General features: G+C 36.5%; 1 protein-coding gene across 1 annotated transcript; it reads left to right on the forward strand.

Moving 5' to 3' along the window:
• Positions 1–366: 366 nt before the first annotated feature.
• Positions 367–20,158, forward strand: LOC103699895 (nuclear pore complex protein NUP93A-like). Its single transcript, XM_008781891.5, has 15 exons — positions 367–658; positions 729–820; positions 1,142–1,208; positions 1,940–1,999; positions 2,990–3,079; positions 8,796–9,065; positions 9,348–9,443; positions 9,776–9,910; positions 10,848–10,901; positions 11,001–11,084; positions 12,528–12,614; positions 12,683–13,585; positions 15,161–15,342; positions 18,503–18,794; positions 19,949–20,158. Exons 1-15 carry the CDS (start codon positions 557–559, stop codon positions 20,024–20,026), a joined length of 2,592 nt encoding a protein of 863 aa, XP_008780113.4. The 5' UTR covers positions 367–556; the 3' UTR covers positions 20,027–20,158.
• The last annotated feature ends 126 nt before the right edge of the window (positions 20,159–20,284 follow it).

A 20,284-nucleotide genomic window follows, 5' to 3' on the forward strand; every position in this document is an offset into this window, starting at 1 on the left:
GCAATGTATGAAATCTGATAAGTATACCATGCATTCATGTCATTTCTGCAATATGTCATAAGAATGATGTAATAGAATGCTATACTAAAAATACTTAGGGAAGTTGCTAAAATTTATTCTTCAGCCTGTCATTGGAGAGTTGTGGCCCAAGAATGGTGTAGAGGTAGTGTTACGTCAATCTACGAGGATAATGCCATTTAGCACTTATTCACGGCAATAAGGTTTTGCTAATGTCCTTGGTCTGGATCTAAACATGTTTTTTGGTTGGATTTGCAAGGTCATGAATTGACCTCCTTTGTCCAAAAATTAACCAAATGGGCGTTTAGCCGTTTATTATAGGCAGAAACCCTGCCTTTTGCCCAAAATGAGCTAAAGAGTGCGATTACCGCCAATTAAAATTGAGCGCCGCTTCGCGTTTCACGTACACTCTCGCTCCTCTCTCTTCTCTGCTTTCCTATTGCTCAAATTCCCCCCTCCAGGCCGCGCCCGTTCGTGAACCAAAACCCCGCAGTAGGGTTTCGAAGGAGAACCCGGTCGAGGAGGAGGAACGGCAAAAATGGCGACCGACGCGGACATGAGCGGGTGGACGGATCTCCTCCACTCCTCCACCAAGCTCCTCGAGCAAGCCGACTCCTCCGTCCAGTTTCCCCCTCTCCAGGTCTTTCTCCCCCTCTCTCTGCGTCTCTCCGTATCAAGGGATTTCCTGATGGATTTCTTTGGATTCGCAGAGGAATCTGGACCAGTTGGAGTCGCTCTCGAAGAAGCTCAAGACCAAAACCCTACGAACCGAAACCCCCTCCCAATCCATCTCTGCAGTCAGGTCTCTATCTCTCTCTTGACTTATGTTCTCGAAAATTTCTATGGACTCTGTCACTATAGTTTAGGTTAGATTTATGCAGCTTGTATCAATTGTGGGCAGGTGTTTGAGTAAATTTGTACAGCTTTGTTAGTGATGCCATTGATTTTGTTTTCTTTTCCCCTGTTTGAATCCTACTGCTATGATATTAAGGGCCCAGTTATTTGGATCTTTTTTGCAAATATTCTGATCATCATTTCTGTGTTTTTAATAACTTTTTGTATTAAGTATGTTTATGTTAATTTATGCATGTAACTTTAGCATGAGAAGATTTGTTATGAACAGGCTGTTAGCTCGTGAAGGGATAAATGCGGAACAACTTGCTCGAGATCTCAAGTCTTTCGAACTAAAGGTGACGTTTTTGGGCTACGTTTATGCAATTTTTTATATATCAGAAAATTTTACATATAGTACAAATGGGGAAAATACCTGTTGATGCTAATAAATGGAGTTGCTGCCAAAAGAAAGCAAATAATCATTTGGAGGCTTAGGGTCTCCTTCTGCATTGCTTTTGTTTTCTATTTCTGTTTTCAAAGACTGAAGAAGAGAAACGATCCGGACAGTACAACATGTGTGATCAAACTCTGTTGTTTTTTTTTAAAGTCTCTAGATCTTTTGGTAGCAAAATTTATTGTCTTCAAGATGAATGAAAATAAAAGCAAGATGCTAGCTTCAATATCTATCTCTATGGAGTATTTGACTAATTTGTAAAGAAATAAAAACACATAAACAACAATTATACCAAACACAAACAGCCCCCTAGATTTCTTACTATATTTATGTACTGGGGTGCTAGATTAGACTTTTGGATTTTGTACCTTTCAAAAGGCAAGGTCTCAATGAGTCATTTAGATTGATGATTTCTGCACACCTGATGACTGAAACTGTCTATACATATTTCCACTGCAAATTGTATTACTTGTGTGAACAATAACTAGACACACTAGCCATACCAGCCTTGTTTGGATGTTCTGTAAATCTGTTTAATCTTCTATATGCTGTAATGCTTTAGTATGATGACCATAGCATCTGGTTGATGGAATCTCTTCATTAACATCCTATTTCTCACTTTTATTTGTGCAGACAACTTTTGAGGATGTATTTCCTTCTGAAGCAACAACTGTTGAGGAATACTTGCAGCAGGTTTTTTTTCTAATAATCATTTTTAGTTTGAAATTTTAGGTTATTTCACTATGCCAGTGACAATTGTACTGTGAATGGTGTAATTTATCTTTATCTTTTTGGGTCACTAGAGGAAAACAAACATATTCAATGCTAGTCTTAAGTGTTCCATTTGAATATTTATATCTGGATAAAGTTTTTAGTTATTGAATAATGGAACAAACAAAATTCATGTATGACATATAATTCTGAAATATCTAGATAGGTAGGTCACTTTCATGAGGTGATGCATTAGCAGGCTACTAGAATACAAAATGATAACTCAGACACAACAAATAGACATTGATCATTATTTTTATCTAAGCAAACTAACTGCATCTAAATGGATAATTAGGATGAAACTAGAGATTTGGAAATTAATTTGAGCAGCTAATAACAGTCAGTAAGTAGATGGTATATCCCTGAAAAGAGTGATCAGCATCTGAAGCTAGTGAACATAGATTGTCCTGGTCCTGCAGTTTAGGAAACTACTTAAAGCTTTTAGTTGCATTTAGCTTTTGAACAGTTCTTTTGGATTTAAATGGCAGAATAAGAGGTCAATTGTTTTGCAATTTAAATAATAGAAAGATGTTCTTATTCAAAATTTTGTATTATTCTTTTATTTGAATAACTTTTTCGATGAGATGAATATGGCTTTTCATGATAATGTTATAAGCATTTATGTATAACAACATCTTGTTTCATTTGGTACTTTCTTTGTTGATTATTCTGCTGCATATAGCTTGTTCAACTATTGCAGCTGGGTCAATGTAGTATTTTGTTTTCTTTGTTCTTTATTTTACACGTGCTGATTCTGTGAGCATCATGAAATATCGGCAAAATAATTTAATGAACATTTTTGATGGATAATACCTGCAGAAAAATCTAAAAAATATTTGTTATGGACAATGTACAAATTTAATCAACATGTTTCATATAAATTTGATTAGCTGAACTGGGTTGTGCTAGTAGGTTCATGAAATGGCCATGGTCTCATCCATCCAAGAAGCTCAAAAGGACAACTTGAGAAGCTTCAATGATTACATGATGCAAGTCTTGGAGGTTAGCATGTTTTAATTGTTTCAGGTTATCTACACTAATTTTGTACCCATTTAACGTGTTGCATTTTTATTCCACTTGTACTTGTTACCATCATGAATAGGCGATATTTTTCTAAATTTGATCATTTGTGTTGCTTTGCATACAAGTATTTATTATTTTTTCTTTTTTGAGCCAGTACTTGTAGAAATTTTAGTAAATTTGTAACTATGTCTTTGTGGATTCCTTTAAATGAAGTTGGGATTTCCTTTGAAAGCTGTTTTATATGTTTATATATTTTATCTTAAGAGCAACTGTTAGATGAGCTCAATTAATACTTTTAATAAGCACATACTCTTATAGATGATAAATGGAGATGATCAGGACAACTTATGTAAAAGATCTCTTTCATACTATCTATTTTCAAGAATCACTAATAGATGGAACCAGGAGGATTCATTGGTTAAATTCCCTTTTTTTTCTTGGGTGACCATGGAGCTAGTTTTTGGTATCAGACAGTCTATCACATAATTAGATCATTGCCAGACAAATTCAAAACAAAAACTAGGATTATTTTGCAGTAAGGATGGTAGGTTGTTTGGGATATGCAAAAAGAGTGTGAAACATCTCATTGAGCATCTTTTAGTTCCCAAAGTTGGATTTATGTTTTACAGTTCCAAATTGAAGCACTCCATCAGAATAGATCAGAAAGTTGTTCATGGTGGGTGAACTTTAGAAGACAAAATGCATTACCTACCATGGTTATGTCCAAGATTTGCTAAGCCGGTACCAAGAACTGTACCGGTTTGGTAGGGAATGCATTCCATACTGAGACAAGATTCCAACACTTTTTCTTAGTTCTAGCCACGAGATTGCTTGAAACTAGGCGGTATGAGACGGTTTTGCTTGGTTCAGATCGGTTCAGCTCATATGCCAAACAAAACCTCGGTACCTACCAGTACCTTATCAGTACGTTATGTTATGGTTGTTACATGTGGTATGGGTGGGTTGGTACAGCAGACTTTGGTATATCTTTAACCCAAAGTCTATTAGGACATGGTGGCACAAGGGATTTCTTTCTTATGGGCATATTGAGGTCATCACTTTGATAGGTTTGGTGATTTGGTTGTTTAGTTAAGTCTGTTTGTCTGTCAATGTTCTGTATAACTGAGGAAGGGGAAAAAGGAGGTTGTATCTTTTATATCTGATATTTTTATGTATTCTTGGGTTATAGTCTTCTAATACTAGTTTTAACAATGTTTTTTGGGTCTGGTTCTGGGACTGCAGGTTTCTCTTTAAGGGCATTGAGTATAGTACATTGCTCCTTTCCTAATATCCTAATTCTTGCTAATTAGATTAACTCTGTATCTCTACTATGCTTCAAGTTGAGACCAATGTTTGAAAACTAGGTCTTGATTTTGACTGTTGAAAAATTCACCTGAATCATATGTCTGGAAAACACATACAATTTCATGGGCAACTATGGAAAACTTTTGCGTAAAAGCATTGAGCAATTTTGACCCTAAACATTATAATTTTGATTGCTTTTGTTCAACTTGGTTGGTTTACTGAACTTTGCATATGTTTATCTGCACAAATGAACACCAGTGCAAAATTTTTATATTGAAACTTGCATTGGCTTTTTGGGTAACAAAAGAATGAGCAAACCCAAACAAACATTGATAATGTTGATTTGGAATGTGTTAAAAACTTTTTCTTATAAATTTTGATTGAAATGGTTAAAAATCCATTCTTTCAAGCTAAGGTCCCACTATTTAGCTTCTGATTATGTGTGACCTTGAGCAAATTTCATCAGAGAAATATATATATATATATATATATATTCAATTACCAGAAAATGTTCAGTTATCAAGAACTCAAAACTAGATAGACTGACTCTCTAAAAAGAAATGGTAAAATCAGGACACAGCTAGATGGCAATTAGGTTTGTGATATCTGTTGTTATCCATTTCATTCTAGCCACTTCAAGAATGCCTTATATCTCTGAGTTGATAGATATGATTGTTGAGGAGGTTAGAATGCAAGAGTGGTGTAGTTAGTCATTAAGAAAGAAGCATGCTAAATTTTAATTATAAGTTGTTGATTGATAAATGACAATATTTCTATCAGCTTCCCTCTATTGCGTCCGTGAAATCACAGGGCGACTGAGTCAACTATTCTGGTGGTGTAAAAAGAAAAGCATATTAGAAGCAACACAACAAAATGGAAGGCTCAGGGCCTGTTTGGCATTGTTGCTTTTGTTTTTGTTTCTCTACAAATTAGTGAAATACCACATAGAAAATGGTGTTGAAGATAGCATTTGCACAAAAGTTATGCTATTCCTTGCTTTTAGTTTCACTCTTTTTAGAAAGCAATTAATCTTTGCTACCAAATTCTCTAAAGATTGTATATAGGACAAAAAGTGTTTCATCATATATGTTTTTCAGTCCAGTTTATTTTTTTATTGTTTTTTTTGGAAACAAAAACAGAGAAAGAAAGCAGTACTATTTAACTATGTTGTATGCGTGGCCATGGGGTACATTTCCTTGAAGACCTTTCTTGTTCCATGTCCGAATATAGGACAAAGCTCAACTTCTGAGAAGTGAGTTGATTTGCATATTTATCTTCATCAGAGCCAGGGAACAAGAAATCATATAATAGATGCAGAATTATTTTCTCAAGGAGGTTGAGGTCATCTTGAAAATTATTGGACCCTTAACTAAGATGTTGAGTCAATGGGGATAAAAGGGTAGACAAGGACAACTAAACTAGGTGCTGGACAAGATAAAAGTACCAAGTGGAGATGGAATCAAATGCCTTAGAGGTCACACCTAATGCTACAAAATTTAAGCTTTAGAATTAATTAGACATCCTGTTTCTTTGCATAATGAAATTTACGCCCATGGGGGGCTCTTGTAGTGCTTGTCTTTGTAATGGGGGTGAGTGGTCATGGAAACAAACCATGGCACCTGCCAAAAGGCTGCATGAGTTAAAAGGGAATACAAGGAGATTACACCTATATGGACCAGCAATTAGACACCCTACAAAGGACTAGAGCAAGGGCCAAGAACAGCGAATCACTTGATTAGAGGACTATGATCTCTTATGAACTGAAAGAAAAGCAAGATTGTTGTTATGTACCAAAAAGGAGGGGCAAAAGCAACAAAATTTCTAATTTATTGGTTGAGACAAGATTTGCCACACCAATACATACTGCCTCTTATTGGACATATGGTACTGTATTGGCACCGTATCGAGACTCGGTACGAGGAGGCATACCGAGTCTCGGTATGCCGAACCGATCCCATACCGGGTATACCAACATTGTATTCGTATATCGCTAGTACGGGGTCCAATATTGAGATTGTGAATCTTGAGCTATGCGTAAGAGTTGGTACCTCTTAGTTTTACTTATCTATGTCATTGATACAACACTCACTAGTACAGTACTGCCACAATAATTACTACAGTGCGGCTGCAATAATCTCTACAACATTTATACTATATGTAACGTATTACGTGCTAAAATGGTTGCTCCAAAATACAAAAGAATTTGATACACTCTGAAGTTTGAGTGAGCATATTATTTATTTACTTACTCCCAAATCCTGCCAATAAACAGTATCAGAACTTAAATCAAAATTTGATACAGATTCAGTCAATATGTCAGGTTGCAATGACATGCTCGGAGCTCTATTTCAGTTAGTGTTGGATGGACTAGACATGACATCGGACTTGTGTCCAAGTATTTGACTCGGCAAGAGGAAAAATGTGATACAGAGATATTAGGAAAAATATTTTTTTTTTGTGTAAAAGAAAATATTAACAGATATGATTTTATGGTATTCTATCATGCATGTTTCTTATCCAAACATCACAATTACCTTGAGAATTTTAGAAAACAGTGATATTTTTTAAAGCCATTTTAATTTCCACATTCTTGACCACTCTGTAAAAAGAACAAAAGCTCATGCTTAATACTATTATAGAACTATTGAAAGCAAGGTCTGTCGTACCACCTGGTACGGGGCGTACTGTACCGTATTGGAAAAAACCGGTATGAAATACCTTTTCAAGTTGGTACAAACCCCGTACCCCCTTACCAAGGTGTACCGCCCCGTATCGAGCGTACCTACTTATATCGAGGCATATCAAGGTGTGTGCAGAGATGAAAATTAAGAAAATGGGTAAGAGAGCTATTTTGGCATAGAAGTTTTTCGTACTGTACCATACCGTATTGATAAGGTACCGATATAGTATCCGGTATTGAGATTGTGGGCCTTGATTGAAAGAATTGAAACTCTTTCGCACTTTTTGAAAGCTCTAGCAGAAAAATTTGGTAAACATCCAAGTATCTGATGTGTATTCAATTCGTATATGTATCCAAAATGGATTCTGACACCTGGACTTGAGTGTCCGGGTAACACAAATTTGAATGTATCCTGCAGAGTTTGGTGCTTCGTTCGGATTCTAATTTCAGCAATTAGATATCTACTCCTATTTAGTGGTTTTCCATTTACGTCATTTACTTGTAGAGATGTCAACACTCCCCACATCATAAGTCTATGCAGACCTCCTATAAAAATAAATAACTGCAACTTAAAGGGTTGTGAAACAAAGCAATTACTATGAACATGATGGCCAATTGGTGACCAGTGGTTGGCTAGACATTCAGACAGGTTTTTGGTTCTCATCGCTTATGTTAGATGTGTCACGTATCATTTCTTAAATATTTCTGGTTTGATTATGATGCTTCTGTTTTGTGCATATGTATGCATAAAGCAGTTTTGATCAAATTTATTATCCTACTGATTGATGCTTCGCATAACCTGCTTATCTTCTTTATGGTTGATGTGTCAAGTAACCTGCGTATTTTCTTTATGGTTCAATAGCTAAAGACAATTATTTGCTATCCTTTCCCATGCTTATTGTTGTAAACATAGGTAATGGATATAAATAATTGTTAGCTTTTTGCTTGTCTACAGTGGTATTTGTAGTTTTGTGTTTACAACACTGATACATGATTAGGATGTAATAGCTGCTTTTATTTGTAATTACGTGTAGAGGTGATGGAAAGAATAATCTTAGAATTTTTGTATAGCAAAGAATATTCAGTCATTGGAAACTGCTGCTTACTCTTCTTTTCTTGTCTTCATTTTGATGTACAATTCATGTAAGTTTCGATGTTTCAGTGCTGGTATTTGTAGTAGTGTTTCCAACTCTGATGCATGATTAGGATGCGATAGCTGCTTTTATTTGTAGAGGTGATGGCAAGAACAATCCTAGGATTCTTGTATAGCAAAGAATATTCAGTTATCGAAAACTTCTGCTTACTTGTCTTTTCTTGTCTTCATTTTGACGCACAATTCATGTAAGTTTAGATGTTTCAGTGCTTTGCATGTAATATTACTTCTGGAATTTTTTTTTAATTATTGTTACCACCCCCACCCCCACTACTATTACTCTCAATACAATGTTATTGTTATTATTATTGCTGTTGGTATTGATGTGGACGATGGAGCTTGCAATAGCAAGAATTATTTTATATGCTATCAAATGGAAAATAGTTTTTTGCTTTCTATGTTATATAACCATTTAAATTCATAGCTGTTCTACAATTATTTGAAGATTCAGCTACCTGTTTAGTCATGTTAGACTGATTATCACAAAGTACTACTGGATACAAATTTTCTTACCAGCTCAGCTTGTTCTTCCCTGATATATCCATAGTGTGCTATAGGATGACTGGCAAAAGGAAAAGAGGGACTTTTTGCAAAGTTTAAGCCGATTATCCACATTACCCAGGACCAATACGAGTATTTTGAGCAGTCGTCTCTCCCATACTGGTCTGTTGTCATCCCATGCTTCCAGCCCTCAGGTTACTGTCAGTCCAGTTAGCATGGAGATTGCGCCTCTGGCTAATAAGTCTATAATTGAAAAGAAAGCTTCAGTTTATGCTGAGATCGTGAGGAATCTTAATGATGCAAGAGGTCGTGGATTGCCATTTAGAGTAAGTCTCAGTCTTTTATATTTTGCTGGTAGATTATTATTGCTTATCTTGGAGACAGACATATAGCTGCCTTGTTGGCCGTGACACCAGTCTCCTGGATCACTGTTTGACATCTTGTCAGTTGGCAGCTTCAGAGTGTAATCTGCCCCTCTTTTAGCTGCATTAACTTATGGTGTTAGTGACAAGTCTATTGGTTACCCAAAGAGATCATAGACAAAACTATTCTCTCTAGTTCACGATCCTGCAGTGGCAATAATCATCTTTTTTTTTCTTCTTGGCTAGCCTGCTACAGCATTCAGAGGAGCTTATGAAGGTTTAGGCCTTGACGTTTCTGGTACAAAATCAGTTACCATGCAGAAAATCTGGCACTTGATTCAGGTACAACCTTTGTGTTTATCATGTAATGGTACTTCTTTTCATTTGTGAATCCATAAGTCATTCAAGGGTGCCAGCTGGCCTGCTGGTAAAGTTTTTCAGTGATCATAGACCTCGGATCAATTCCCGCCTTCATCATTGTTTTGAGGGTTTGGGGGTATTAGGGAAGGACTATTCCTGTAATCAGCGCAAACACCTATGAGCTTCATCTATCATAAAGAACAATTTATGCTGAACAGATTGGTGGATGCTTGGTAGTTCTTATCATGATTTTTTTGATCATGTTTGTATCATTAAAAGCCTCATCAATTTGCTTGACTTAATTTATTATTCAGGCATTGGTTGGTGAGGATTCTAGCAGTCAGAGTAATTTGTCCAGGAAAATGTCACTGGTGAAAGGGGCAAGGCGCCACCTTGAGTGGGGTCATGAGAAATATATCTTGGATACAATCCAAAGCCATCCTGCACAGGTAACATTCTGATCTAGTCATGGTTTTTGTCTTTTTTACAGTGTCTGTATTGTCAAGGATCTCTTAATTCTTTCAACCGAGGGCCACTTAAAAATTGAGAACCACTTATCTCTATTATGATAGTCGTAACAAGTTCGTTTAGTTTACATTGTTGTCCATATGAACAAAATGTTTCTTTGGTTTAAAGTTCAATTCACTTATCTCCGTTCGTTATTATCATTTCATCTTTCGAACTTTGACAAGTCATGCTGTAACTTTATGTCCTTTAGTTTTTTGAGTACCATTGATGTGCTTGTTGCTCCAGTGTTTGATTTTCTCAAAGGCCGCCTAATGCTCAGTCCACTTGTCCTTCCCAGTTGGTTCCTTCCCTTTTTTTTTTTCTTGTTTTTATATGCTAGGTTTTAGTTTAAATCATTTGACTCATCACACAGATCTGATCATCTAATCAAGTTGACATCCTTGCCATTCAATTTGGTAGGGCCTGAATGCACATTGGAGGTGATTTTTAGGTTCCTTTGCATGTATCTATAGTATTTACCTTCCATTTTGCTTATGTGACTGTTCTTATGTTAAGGGTCTCGTCGACATAATTTGCTTGAAATTATATTCTTCCAATGGTTTTTCTAGAGCTAGCATAAGATGCCAATTAGTTTTTCTTAGGGCTTAATGCTGAGCATGCTAATTATACATTTTCAGTATTGGGTTTTCTCCCTTTAAAAACCCCTTGTAGTATTGCTTATTTGCTTTCTATATGCTGTTTTTGGTAGTGCCTCATGAACATATCTAAACTTTGTATAAATTCTTCTTTCTTGATGCTATACTGCAGGTTCACATTTCATTGTCTTTTTCTTGTTCTCTAGATGTCATCGTGAATTGAATATTTGATATAATTTTAACACTATGACAATGCATGCCCATTCTCAATGTGTGGTTGTAGGCTGCTTTAGGTGGGGCTGTTGGCAATCTGCAAAAAGTTCGAGCATTTCTCCGGGTTTGTTGGTTCTCATGTTTTATTTTGCTCTCCATTTGCTGGTGCCTTTGAGGATTCCTTTCATACTTAAGCAAGTTATAAAGTCTAGTTTATTGACAGGTCCGCTTAAGGGATCATGGCGTGCTAGATTTTGATGCAAGTGATGCACGTAGGCAGCCCCCAATTGATACAACTTGGCAACAGGTTTTTACTTGCGTAGTACTCTCTGTTTCCATGGTTGTGAGCCAGCTTTAGTTTAACCTGTTCTATTTTCATGTTCATATTGAATCAAGGATTCAAGTATAATGTATCAAAATCAAGTCTGATAAGGGTTTGATTCTAGTATAGGGTGGATTGCTAATTGTCATGCTTTGATCAAGAATTGGATGAACCAACTTGGAAGAGTAAAATGCAAATGAAAAAGGGGAAATGCTAAAAATGCAAGGCGGTACCTGAGATGATAAATACTAATCGAAAAATAATACAATACTGACTAGTTTCCATACAGCGACTAATGTATAAGATATTATTCAAGCATTTGTTTTTTTTACAAGTTGATTTAATTTTAAATATTTGATATGCAACGGAACAGTTAGGCGTACGACATGCAGAATAACTATATAAGTTGATGCTTGTGGATACATCTTCTTGTGAGAATGAGTCTTGTATCAGATTTTTTTATTGTATGCTTAAAAATTTTATACAAGTTCATAGTCTTTGAGTTCTCTTGATTTTGGTGAAATAGGATCAGATGTTTTTTTAGCATGTGAGGACTTTTATTTGCAGAAATACTTATTATGATGATTGTTCGCCAAGGTGGGGTTGTAATTCACCTGAGCCTCGGTCTTTGAGCTCAGGCTTGTCTTGAAGGCTGATTGATTTTAAGCTGACTCAACCTGTTCAATGAACATCTCATTAAAGGGCTTATATGTTCGTCTGAGAGTGCACATGCATGCATGCCTATATGTGCGCAGGGTGCATGCTTGTCTACCTTGAGCTAGTCTCATTAGAGTTATTAGATGTTGATCTTACAGATGATGTAGGCCTCGTTTGGGGGAGCTTTTGGTGCTTTCTGGCCGTCCAAAAGTATTTTTGGAAGAAAAAAGATGTTTGGTAAAAATTTTGGAAAGCTGTTTTAGCTTTTTCAGAAAGCTGAAAACAGCTTTTTGAGAGAAGCTCCATTTTGGAGCTTTCCGAAAATGCTGTTTTCAGCTTTGTCGGAAAGTTATTTTTTTTTACCAAAATACCCCCAGCTAAAATTTTTTTCCTCCCAAATAACTCCATCCCCCAGCCTCATCCTCTTCCACCCACCCCCCTCCCTCCCCCTCTTCAAGCTACCCTCATTTGCTAACTGGGTGAGCTATTATTAAGCCAGGAATGTAGCTAAGCACAAGTTGCTTTCAAATGGCTCTCTCCATCAACAGCCCTATACAGTAAGATTAGGTCAAAGGCAAAATTTGTGTAGTTGTTTGAGAACTTAAGCTCTATCCGCTGCATTAATGATTTCCAAGATCTCACTAGATTCTCTTTGATCATTCTTCTTAGCCATTATTATTGTTATTAGCAAATTTTGCTAACACTCTTTTCCTCACATGCATAAGTTCTTGTGACTACCTGTGATGAACATCCTTTCTTGTGACCATGCAGATATATTATTGTTTAAGAACCGGGTATTATGACGAAGCAAGAAATGTTGCTCAATCATCTCGTGCTGCACGCCAGTTTGCTCCTCAGGTACAAATTTTTCACTGTTCATGATCAAATGTTTCTCAGTTCCTTGAGCCAACAATATTTGGTGGCAGCTTGCAGAGTGGATCACAAGTGGAGGTCTGGTATCACAAGAGACTGCCACTGCTGCTTCTGAAGAATGTGAAAAAATGTTAAGAATGGGTGATCGAGCAGGTCGACCTGGTTATGACAGGAAGAAGCTGCTACTTTATGCTATAATTTCTGGTTGTCGCCGTCAAATTGATAGATTGCTTAGAGATCTACCGACACTTTTTAATACCATAGAGGATTTCTTGTGGTTTAAATTGTCATCGGTACGGGACTGCGCTGGTGGAACCTCTTCTGTTGTGTTAAGTGAAGGCTTGGTACCATATAGCTTGGATGATCTCCAAAGTTACTTGAATAAATTTGAACCATCATACTATACCAAAAATGGGAAGGACCCACTGGTTTATCCTTATGTGCTACTTTTGAGCATTCAATTACTTCCAGCAGTCCTATACTTATCCAGGGAAGTAGGGGAAGACGGTTATAACATTGATGCTGTACATATTTCAATTGCTTTAGCAGACCATGGAGTTCTTTCTGAAGGTGTTGGAACTAGCCATAAGATAGGAGTTATGGATACTTGTGCTGAAGTTGCCAGCATAATACGCCAACATGGTTCCGTCTACTTACGTCATGGTAATCTTGAACTAGCTTTGGAATACTATGCACAAGCAGCTGCTGCAATGGGTGGAGGGGAGATGTCATGGATTGGACGAGGAAATACTGATCAGCAAAGACAGAGAAGTTTGATGTTGAGGCAACTGCTCACTGAAATACTGTTACAGGATGGAGGTATTTTTCTTTTGCTTGGTCCAAGAGATGCTGGGGAAGAAGCGGCACTGAGTAAATACATTTTGGATTGGAAAAGCCGACAACAGTTTCTACTTGAAGCTGCTCATCATTGTCAAGAAGCTGGGCTCTATGACAAAGTACATCCTTCATAATTCTTCATTAATCTAAATATGAGGTTTTCAAGTGCATTTTGAAGTTTGAAATCTACTGTTTCATGCATATCTATGTCAGTTTACTGTTGACCTTGTCATCACCACACTATCTTGCTTCTCTTCTGGGTTCATGGAAGATTATGTTGTGATGTAGATTTAGCAGGAACATACGATTGGAATAAAAAATGGTGGATAAATTTGTGATTCCTGTTACATGCTAACTCCGGTGTCATTTAATCTTTCATAAAACTGTTTGCTCCAATTTCATCCATGTTGAATTAGGCTTCTCTTTCCTCTTTCATGACCCTCTAGTGCAAATTTAAGCACCTGTTCTTCAAGGTCCCATTTAAATTTTTGTGTATGTGCACGAATCATCCATTGATTCTCCATTATATTGTTCTCAATTGATGCAACTCTTAAATTTTTGTTGTTCTAATCCCTTTTGTTCTCCTTCCCAGTTTTACATCTACCTTAACTTTCTCATCTCCATCAGGTTAGTCTTTTTGGCTTGACCAATATAACTTATCACATTACTACATTGCGAGAGCATTGCCGTTTCATAAATTTCCTTTAATTCACCAATGGCATGGTTATTGACCACCATAGAAGCACCTCCACCTTATCCATATATATCAAATTTTGCTAGTTACATCTTTACAACCTATTTCTCTTTTCTTTTGGATATTGGATTTAACAAAATTAATCACATGATTTCTCCTGGCCATGAACTTGGGTAAGTCCTGATTTCCATTTTCATTTTTACTATACTGCAATTCCATATGGTCTATTTTTTTCTATCCTGCACTACTCATGTTTGCAACTTCGCATTGATTGTATCCTTGTGCCATAACCAATAAATACGTTAGCTGGATCTTTTGGCTTATTCTATAGTACCTGTTGACACACAATGGATACGGGCAGTTGTATGAATAATGGGTTTGCATCTGGAAGGAAAAAAAAAAGAGATTCCAAGGATCTGATATGCAGACAGGTGTTTGCACCTGATGACTGTATTGAGGCTGCGCAACATAGATCAACACTGTATCACCTGCAAAAGTTATATGACACACCGCTATACACTTTATTGCAAATTTGTCTATCTCAAGAGCATACAGCTCTTTGCTTAATAGTGACCTTTGATGGAGACCATGGACTGTTTAAATGCACCATTCTTCAGTGCCCCCAATATCTCTTCTGGTATTCTATCATAAGTTTCTCTAGCTAATGAAGACTGCACTAATATGGTCATGCAGGCAGCCATGCTTCTGTACACACACACACACATGTTGCAACACTTTTGCATTTCCCAGGGTGGCTTTTTATAAACCTGTATGATGATGGTTTAAACATCCCATGCTACTCTATTATGCTCATTTATGGATTACGATGTAAAACATTAGAGACTGCATGTGGCTATTGTGCTTACCAGTTTGATTCTATCAATATTGATGGTGCTATTTTTCTTGCTCGGCTCTTTCGTGGAAGTTGTTTTAAATTTTTTCTATTGTTGTTCGTTGACTTTCTTATCATCTAGCTTGTTCTCCACTTGAAACTTTGCAGTCTGTAGAAATCCACAAGAGAGTTGGAGCTTTTGCTATGGCATTAGAGACGATCAATAAATGTCTTTCAGATGCAATCTGTGCGATGTCGCGTGGTAGGCTAGACGGTGACAGCCGAGCTGCTGGTCTAATTCATTCCGGCAATGATATACTGGAGACATTCAAATATTCTCCTGAAGCCAGGTCATTCTTGTGCTTGGACTATGACTATGGAACTTTTGCCTTAAATTTAGCTTGAATGAATTGCCAAATTTTCTATTTGTTGCATCAACATTTCCTGCTATATTTCTTATCTGTATTTTGGAGTAAAACTGCTAGGGAGGGAATACCTAATACTACTATTTCTGCCATGACCAATCTTTATGCACGGCTAGATATGTCTAATTTCAGACAATGTTTCCTACAATTTTTCCATTGATCACTACTGTTTATGAAGCAAAAGGTGTCTGTTTTATTTCAAGTAATATCTTCCCAATTTAATATGTTGCCTTCCTATGAATATATATTAGTTTTGCTCGTGTTTAGTTGATTTAGCTGCTCCGGTTACAAGGTTATCCCAGTTCATTTTGCTTTTGGGCTTAAGACAAGTGCTGAAGTATTGTATTGCGTAAAAATACAATGAGAAAAAAGTACATTTTGAAACAATAACTGTACTATTCAAGTGCTAGCAGAACTCCTTTCTCTATACTATATCTGTCCGCCAACATTGTTAATGTCTAGAAGGAAGCTGCAAGGTGGAGCCAATATAGGTAGAGAACCTGTGAAGTCAATATTTTGCTAATATTTTCCTTTCTCCAATAACCACCAAATATGATCCACCTTCCACTTAGAGAAATTAGATAAAGCTTCGGCTTATAGTTATGATTTTTGCTAATCTTGGTCATAAAGACTCCCATGCGGGACATAATGTTGGATATTGTCATCATTTTATGGGTGAAAACTTTTTCAAGACAGCCTTACTGATCATTAATATGGTAATTATTTAATGCATCTTAAGATGTCTGCATAACTTGATGGGGCTTGAAGTCAATCATGCCCATATTGCTTTACTAACAAGGATGGCCACCATGTTTTTGGCATAACATGTGTTTTTATTCATGGTCATATATGCTCGACCTGTTTGCATATGATATCTCTATAAGGTGATTATTACAATTTGACATTAGAGATCTTAAAGTTCTCTTTTACCCATACATTACTAGCATAATAAATGACCTATATTTTGACAAATACTTGCAACTTGGCCTCTCGCTTAAAATATTTATTAGAGCTTATTTAACTTTAGGTACTAGTGATGCTTGGGTGGCATTTGATCTCTTCCATTCTCTTTTCATTTCATTTGTTTTTTTTGTTGCGTTGGGAGTGGTTGTTTGGGGTAGGGGGAATTCTTCCATGTAAAAGTGATAGTAACATGTGAAAAAGTTTCACGAGTTCAGCATGATTATTATGATTGTTGTGCCTTATGCAGAGAATATTTCATTGACGAATTTATTCTTTCCAGAGAAGCATAAGCTTCATAAATAGGTTGGTTAGTATCATATTGGTGATGTAACTCTATGAGAAATTTGTTATTAATAGAGCTTGAAACAAGTTTTCATGCATGGACTAGAGTCTCATGAAATAGGATGAGGAAGTGTAGCAGACTCAGATGTGGCAGTGGGAGGCAACAATCTTAAAAAATCATAAGAACCTAAAGTGTATTTGGAGAAATTTAATGAAGTACTATTGCACTTCATAAACCAAGTTGATGTTTGATGGTTTCATAATCTATACATATTTATCTACCTAGATTCAAAGAGTCATTATTAGAAGTAGCACTATTTTGTCAAAAAGTGTCTAATTAATTCTTCTAAGAACTGCTATTATTACTATTTGAAACTTGGAAGTAAGGTTCGCCGTCTCGGTACCGGACCTCGTATCGGTGTCACACTAGCATAATGTTGGTACGGTACGATATGGATTTTTTTTTGGCATACCGAGCGTCGGTATGTCACCTGTACTAGGTATCGGTACCGAATGGCTACGATGCGGCATGCCCCGTACTGCTCGGTTTGGGCTGGTACAACGAACCTTGCTTGGAAGTGTAGCCCTAGAAATCCAAAGAGATAATTTGTGAGATTGAGAGATGAAAATGCGAGTTGTATGATATTTTCTCAAAGTCACATTTGCAATTTTTCTCTTAGGTTTTCTCCTTAGAAAATCACAAGCACGCTTCCTATACCTATTCATCTTGTACCTACGAATTTGATTGAGCTGTGTCTGGGGGACATGCCCCACCCTACCTTTAACTTGGAAAGATATCCTCGGTTTAAACTGGATAAAGCCCTGATTTTCAGAGGGGATAAGCCAAATGAAATGCCAAGGTTGGTTACCTGTTATGCAAAAAATTAAGTAAAGCAAAGGAATTGAAACATTCACTAGATCAAAGATCCCTATATGACCACATAAAATATATTAACCTCTGCAGTAGCTGGAGGAAAAAAATTAGCCTTTTGGCAATGGAGGTTCATCCAAAGGCATAAATCACTGACCTAGGTTCGGGCCATAGATAAGCAATTTAAAATTCCTCATGGCTAAAAATGCTGCCTGGAGATTGAGAGTAACTCCAATGGCATCTATATAAATTGTGCTAATTCTAATTGAAATTTTCATATGATAAGCCTTCTCGAATATCAAGATCTTCAACCTAATTCTTTTTTGGTTGCAGTTAATTCTCTTAGCCCCTCTCTTTTGCATCAACCTTCAACTTTCAAATTATAAGGTGAGAGGTTTGTAATTCTGGCATTGAGTAGATGGGATATTTGCTGATCACTGAACTCTGAATCTCTCTCTCTAGATATCCAATATGCCTCACCCTTGATTGAGTGCTTCTGAAAAGTCTCTGGTAATTAATTTCTGCAAAATTCATTTCCCCTAGTTAGTAACCATGGGGATGCTAAATGGCTGGCTTAGGGTCTTAAAGTTTAAGCCTGTGAGATATAAGGATTGAATTGGATCCATCAAAATCATCATCTTAAGATATTCTTCTTTATAACTTCTGCAAAATTCATTTCCACTAGTTAGTAACCATGGGGATGCTAAATGGCTGGCTTAGGGTCTCAATGTTTGAGCCTGTGAGATAAGGATTGGATTGGATCCATTGAAACCATCATCTTAAGATATTCTTCTTTATAGGATCCATATTTTATGCAAAATCTTAAAATATTCTTCTTTATATGATCCATATAATTCAGGACAATACAAATATCTGTATTCTTAAAATTTCGTGCCATGCTGGCTTCGCCTTTATTTCAATAGACCTATTGTCTAACTTTGGATTGCTTAATTTTTTTCGTTTTTGCAGCCTTCATGAAAAGGAACTTATTTCTGAACAGCAAACAGTATTAAGGCAGCTTGAAGCTATTTTATTTGTCCATAAGTTAGCCAGAGCAGGCCAGCATGTGGATGCTTTGAGGGAGATCACTAAACTCACTTTTCTTCCATTAAATCCTCGCGCACCAGATGTTACATTTGATGTCTTCCGGAATTTATCTCTTCATGTACAAGCATGTGTACCAGATCTCCTCAAAGTTGCTCTAAGTTGTCTGGACAATGTTACAGACACTGATGGAGCACTCCGTGCATTGAGGTCTAAGGTGTGCCATCTATCTATATTTTTTATATTAGTTTTTCTAAATGATAGCATATATTGAATAATAAAAGTTTAGAGTGAACAAGGATAAGGACACAAATGATTGATTCCAAGAAAAAACATTTTACCTACCTGTACCAAGGTTTGCATAACATAAATGTATTTCTTGTATGACCCAAGAGACTGTTAATTACAAGGGAAGTAGAGCAGCCAAATTAAAATAGTAAATTTTTGATGATGACAAAATATGATTCCAAAAACCAAACCTCATAGAATGATGGATTTTGATTATGTTTTTTTTTCTCTAATTAAACAATTGTGTTTTCTGAAAATCACAGTGGCCTGGTTCTTTATTGTCTGGCTATCCTTGGTTCTTTATTGGTTGGCTGATTTTGCTCTCTCTCGTAAGAAAGTACTAACTACTGTGGCCCTTCATTAGTGTTCTACTTGGCTTTATACTTGAAACCCATATAATCCTCCAGTTGAAGGATTTGACCTGAAATTAAATAAAAACTGTAACCCTTTGTGCAGTTATATTTATTGTTCTAATTTAAAATTTTCTTCTTGCATGTTCTTCTGTCGGGCCATATAGCTGTTCTTAATTGTATGCTGCAGTTATAGTGCTGATTGCAGTGTTTGAAAGCTGATACGTTGATTAGAGAGAAGGGATACCCACTACCATGGATGGAAATGGTTTTGAGATGTATCACTACAAAAAAGTTTAGGCAACTTGGACTATATTTGTTTTACCAGAAACCATATTTTTTGGAAATATTGGTAGGTCAAAAGCTGCTCCTTTGCTTTCTACTTGCTAGTTCTGGCATGTGCAATGCACGTGATAGAAGGCATGGAGGCTGGGATCTTCCATCTGGTTAGAAAAATTTCGATCATTTATGTTAACACTTAAAGTTTAGGGAGGGGCATATCTTTTGTTTCGCTCCCTCAAGGTAAGAATTGAATGTTTGGTGCACATTTAGTTAAGATAGGAGTAGGTGCAATGGCGTCCAGGGGTTTCTGTGGGGCACTTTGGAGCTTTCATTTTATATATTGAATTAAAATTGGGGCGTTATATGTGTATGTTGGTGCATGCATTCACATGCTTGCATGCCTTCATTTTTCTTGCTATGATTCCTGATGCTTGTTACTTCGGCCTTGCAGATTGCAAACTTCGTAGCAAACAACATGACCAGAAATTGGCCGCATGATTTGTATGAAAAGGTTGCTCGAAGCATATGAAAAATATGCTGCAATTTGAGTTGGAAAGAATCAAACAGGCTCATTATGGAATATGTTTAACATGTGTTGCAGACCATTTTGTAATCTGATGTCATTTCCCTCAGACTAAGAAATAAACAAGATTTTGTCCAATGTTGGTCTGTTTACAGTGTTTCTGTATTGATTGTGTGCTGAAAATTTATGTAATTCTAAGCCCTAGGCTTTCTATACGGTTTATTTTTCTTATTCTAGTGGTAGGAATCTTCAATTTAGGATGGT

Source organism: Phoenix dactylifera, chromosome 8, assembly GCF_051530095.1.
Source record: "Phoenix dactylifera cultivar Ajwa chromosome 8, Ajwa_hap1_PhDact_Kaust_v1.1, whole genome shotgun sequence".
In the NCBI taxonomy this organism is placed as follows: domain Eukaryota; kingdom Viridiplantae; phylum Streptophyta; class Magnoliopsida; order Arecales; family Arecaceae; genus Phoenix; species Phoenix dactylifera.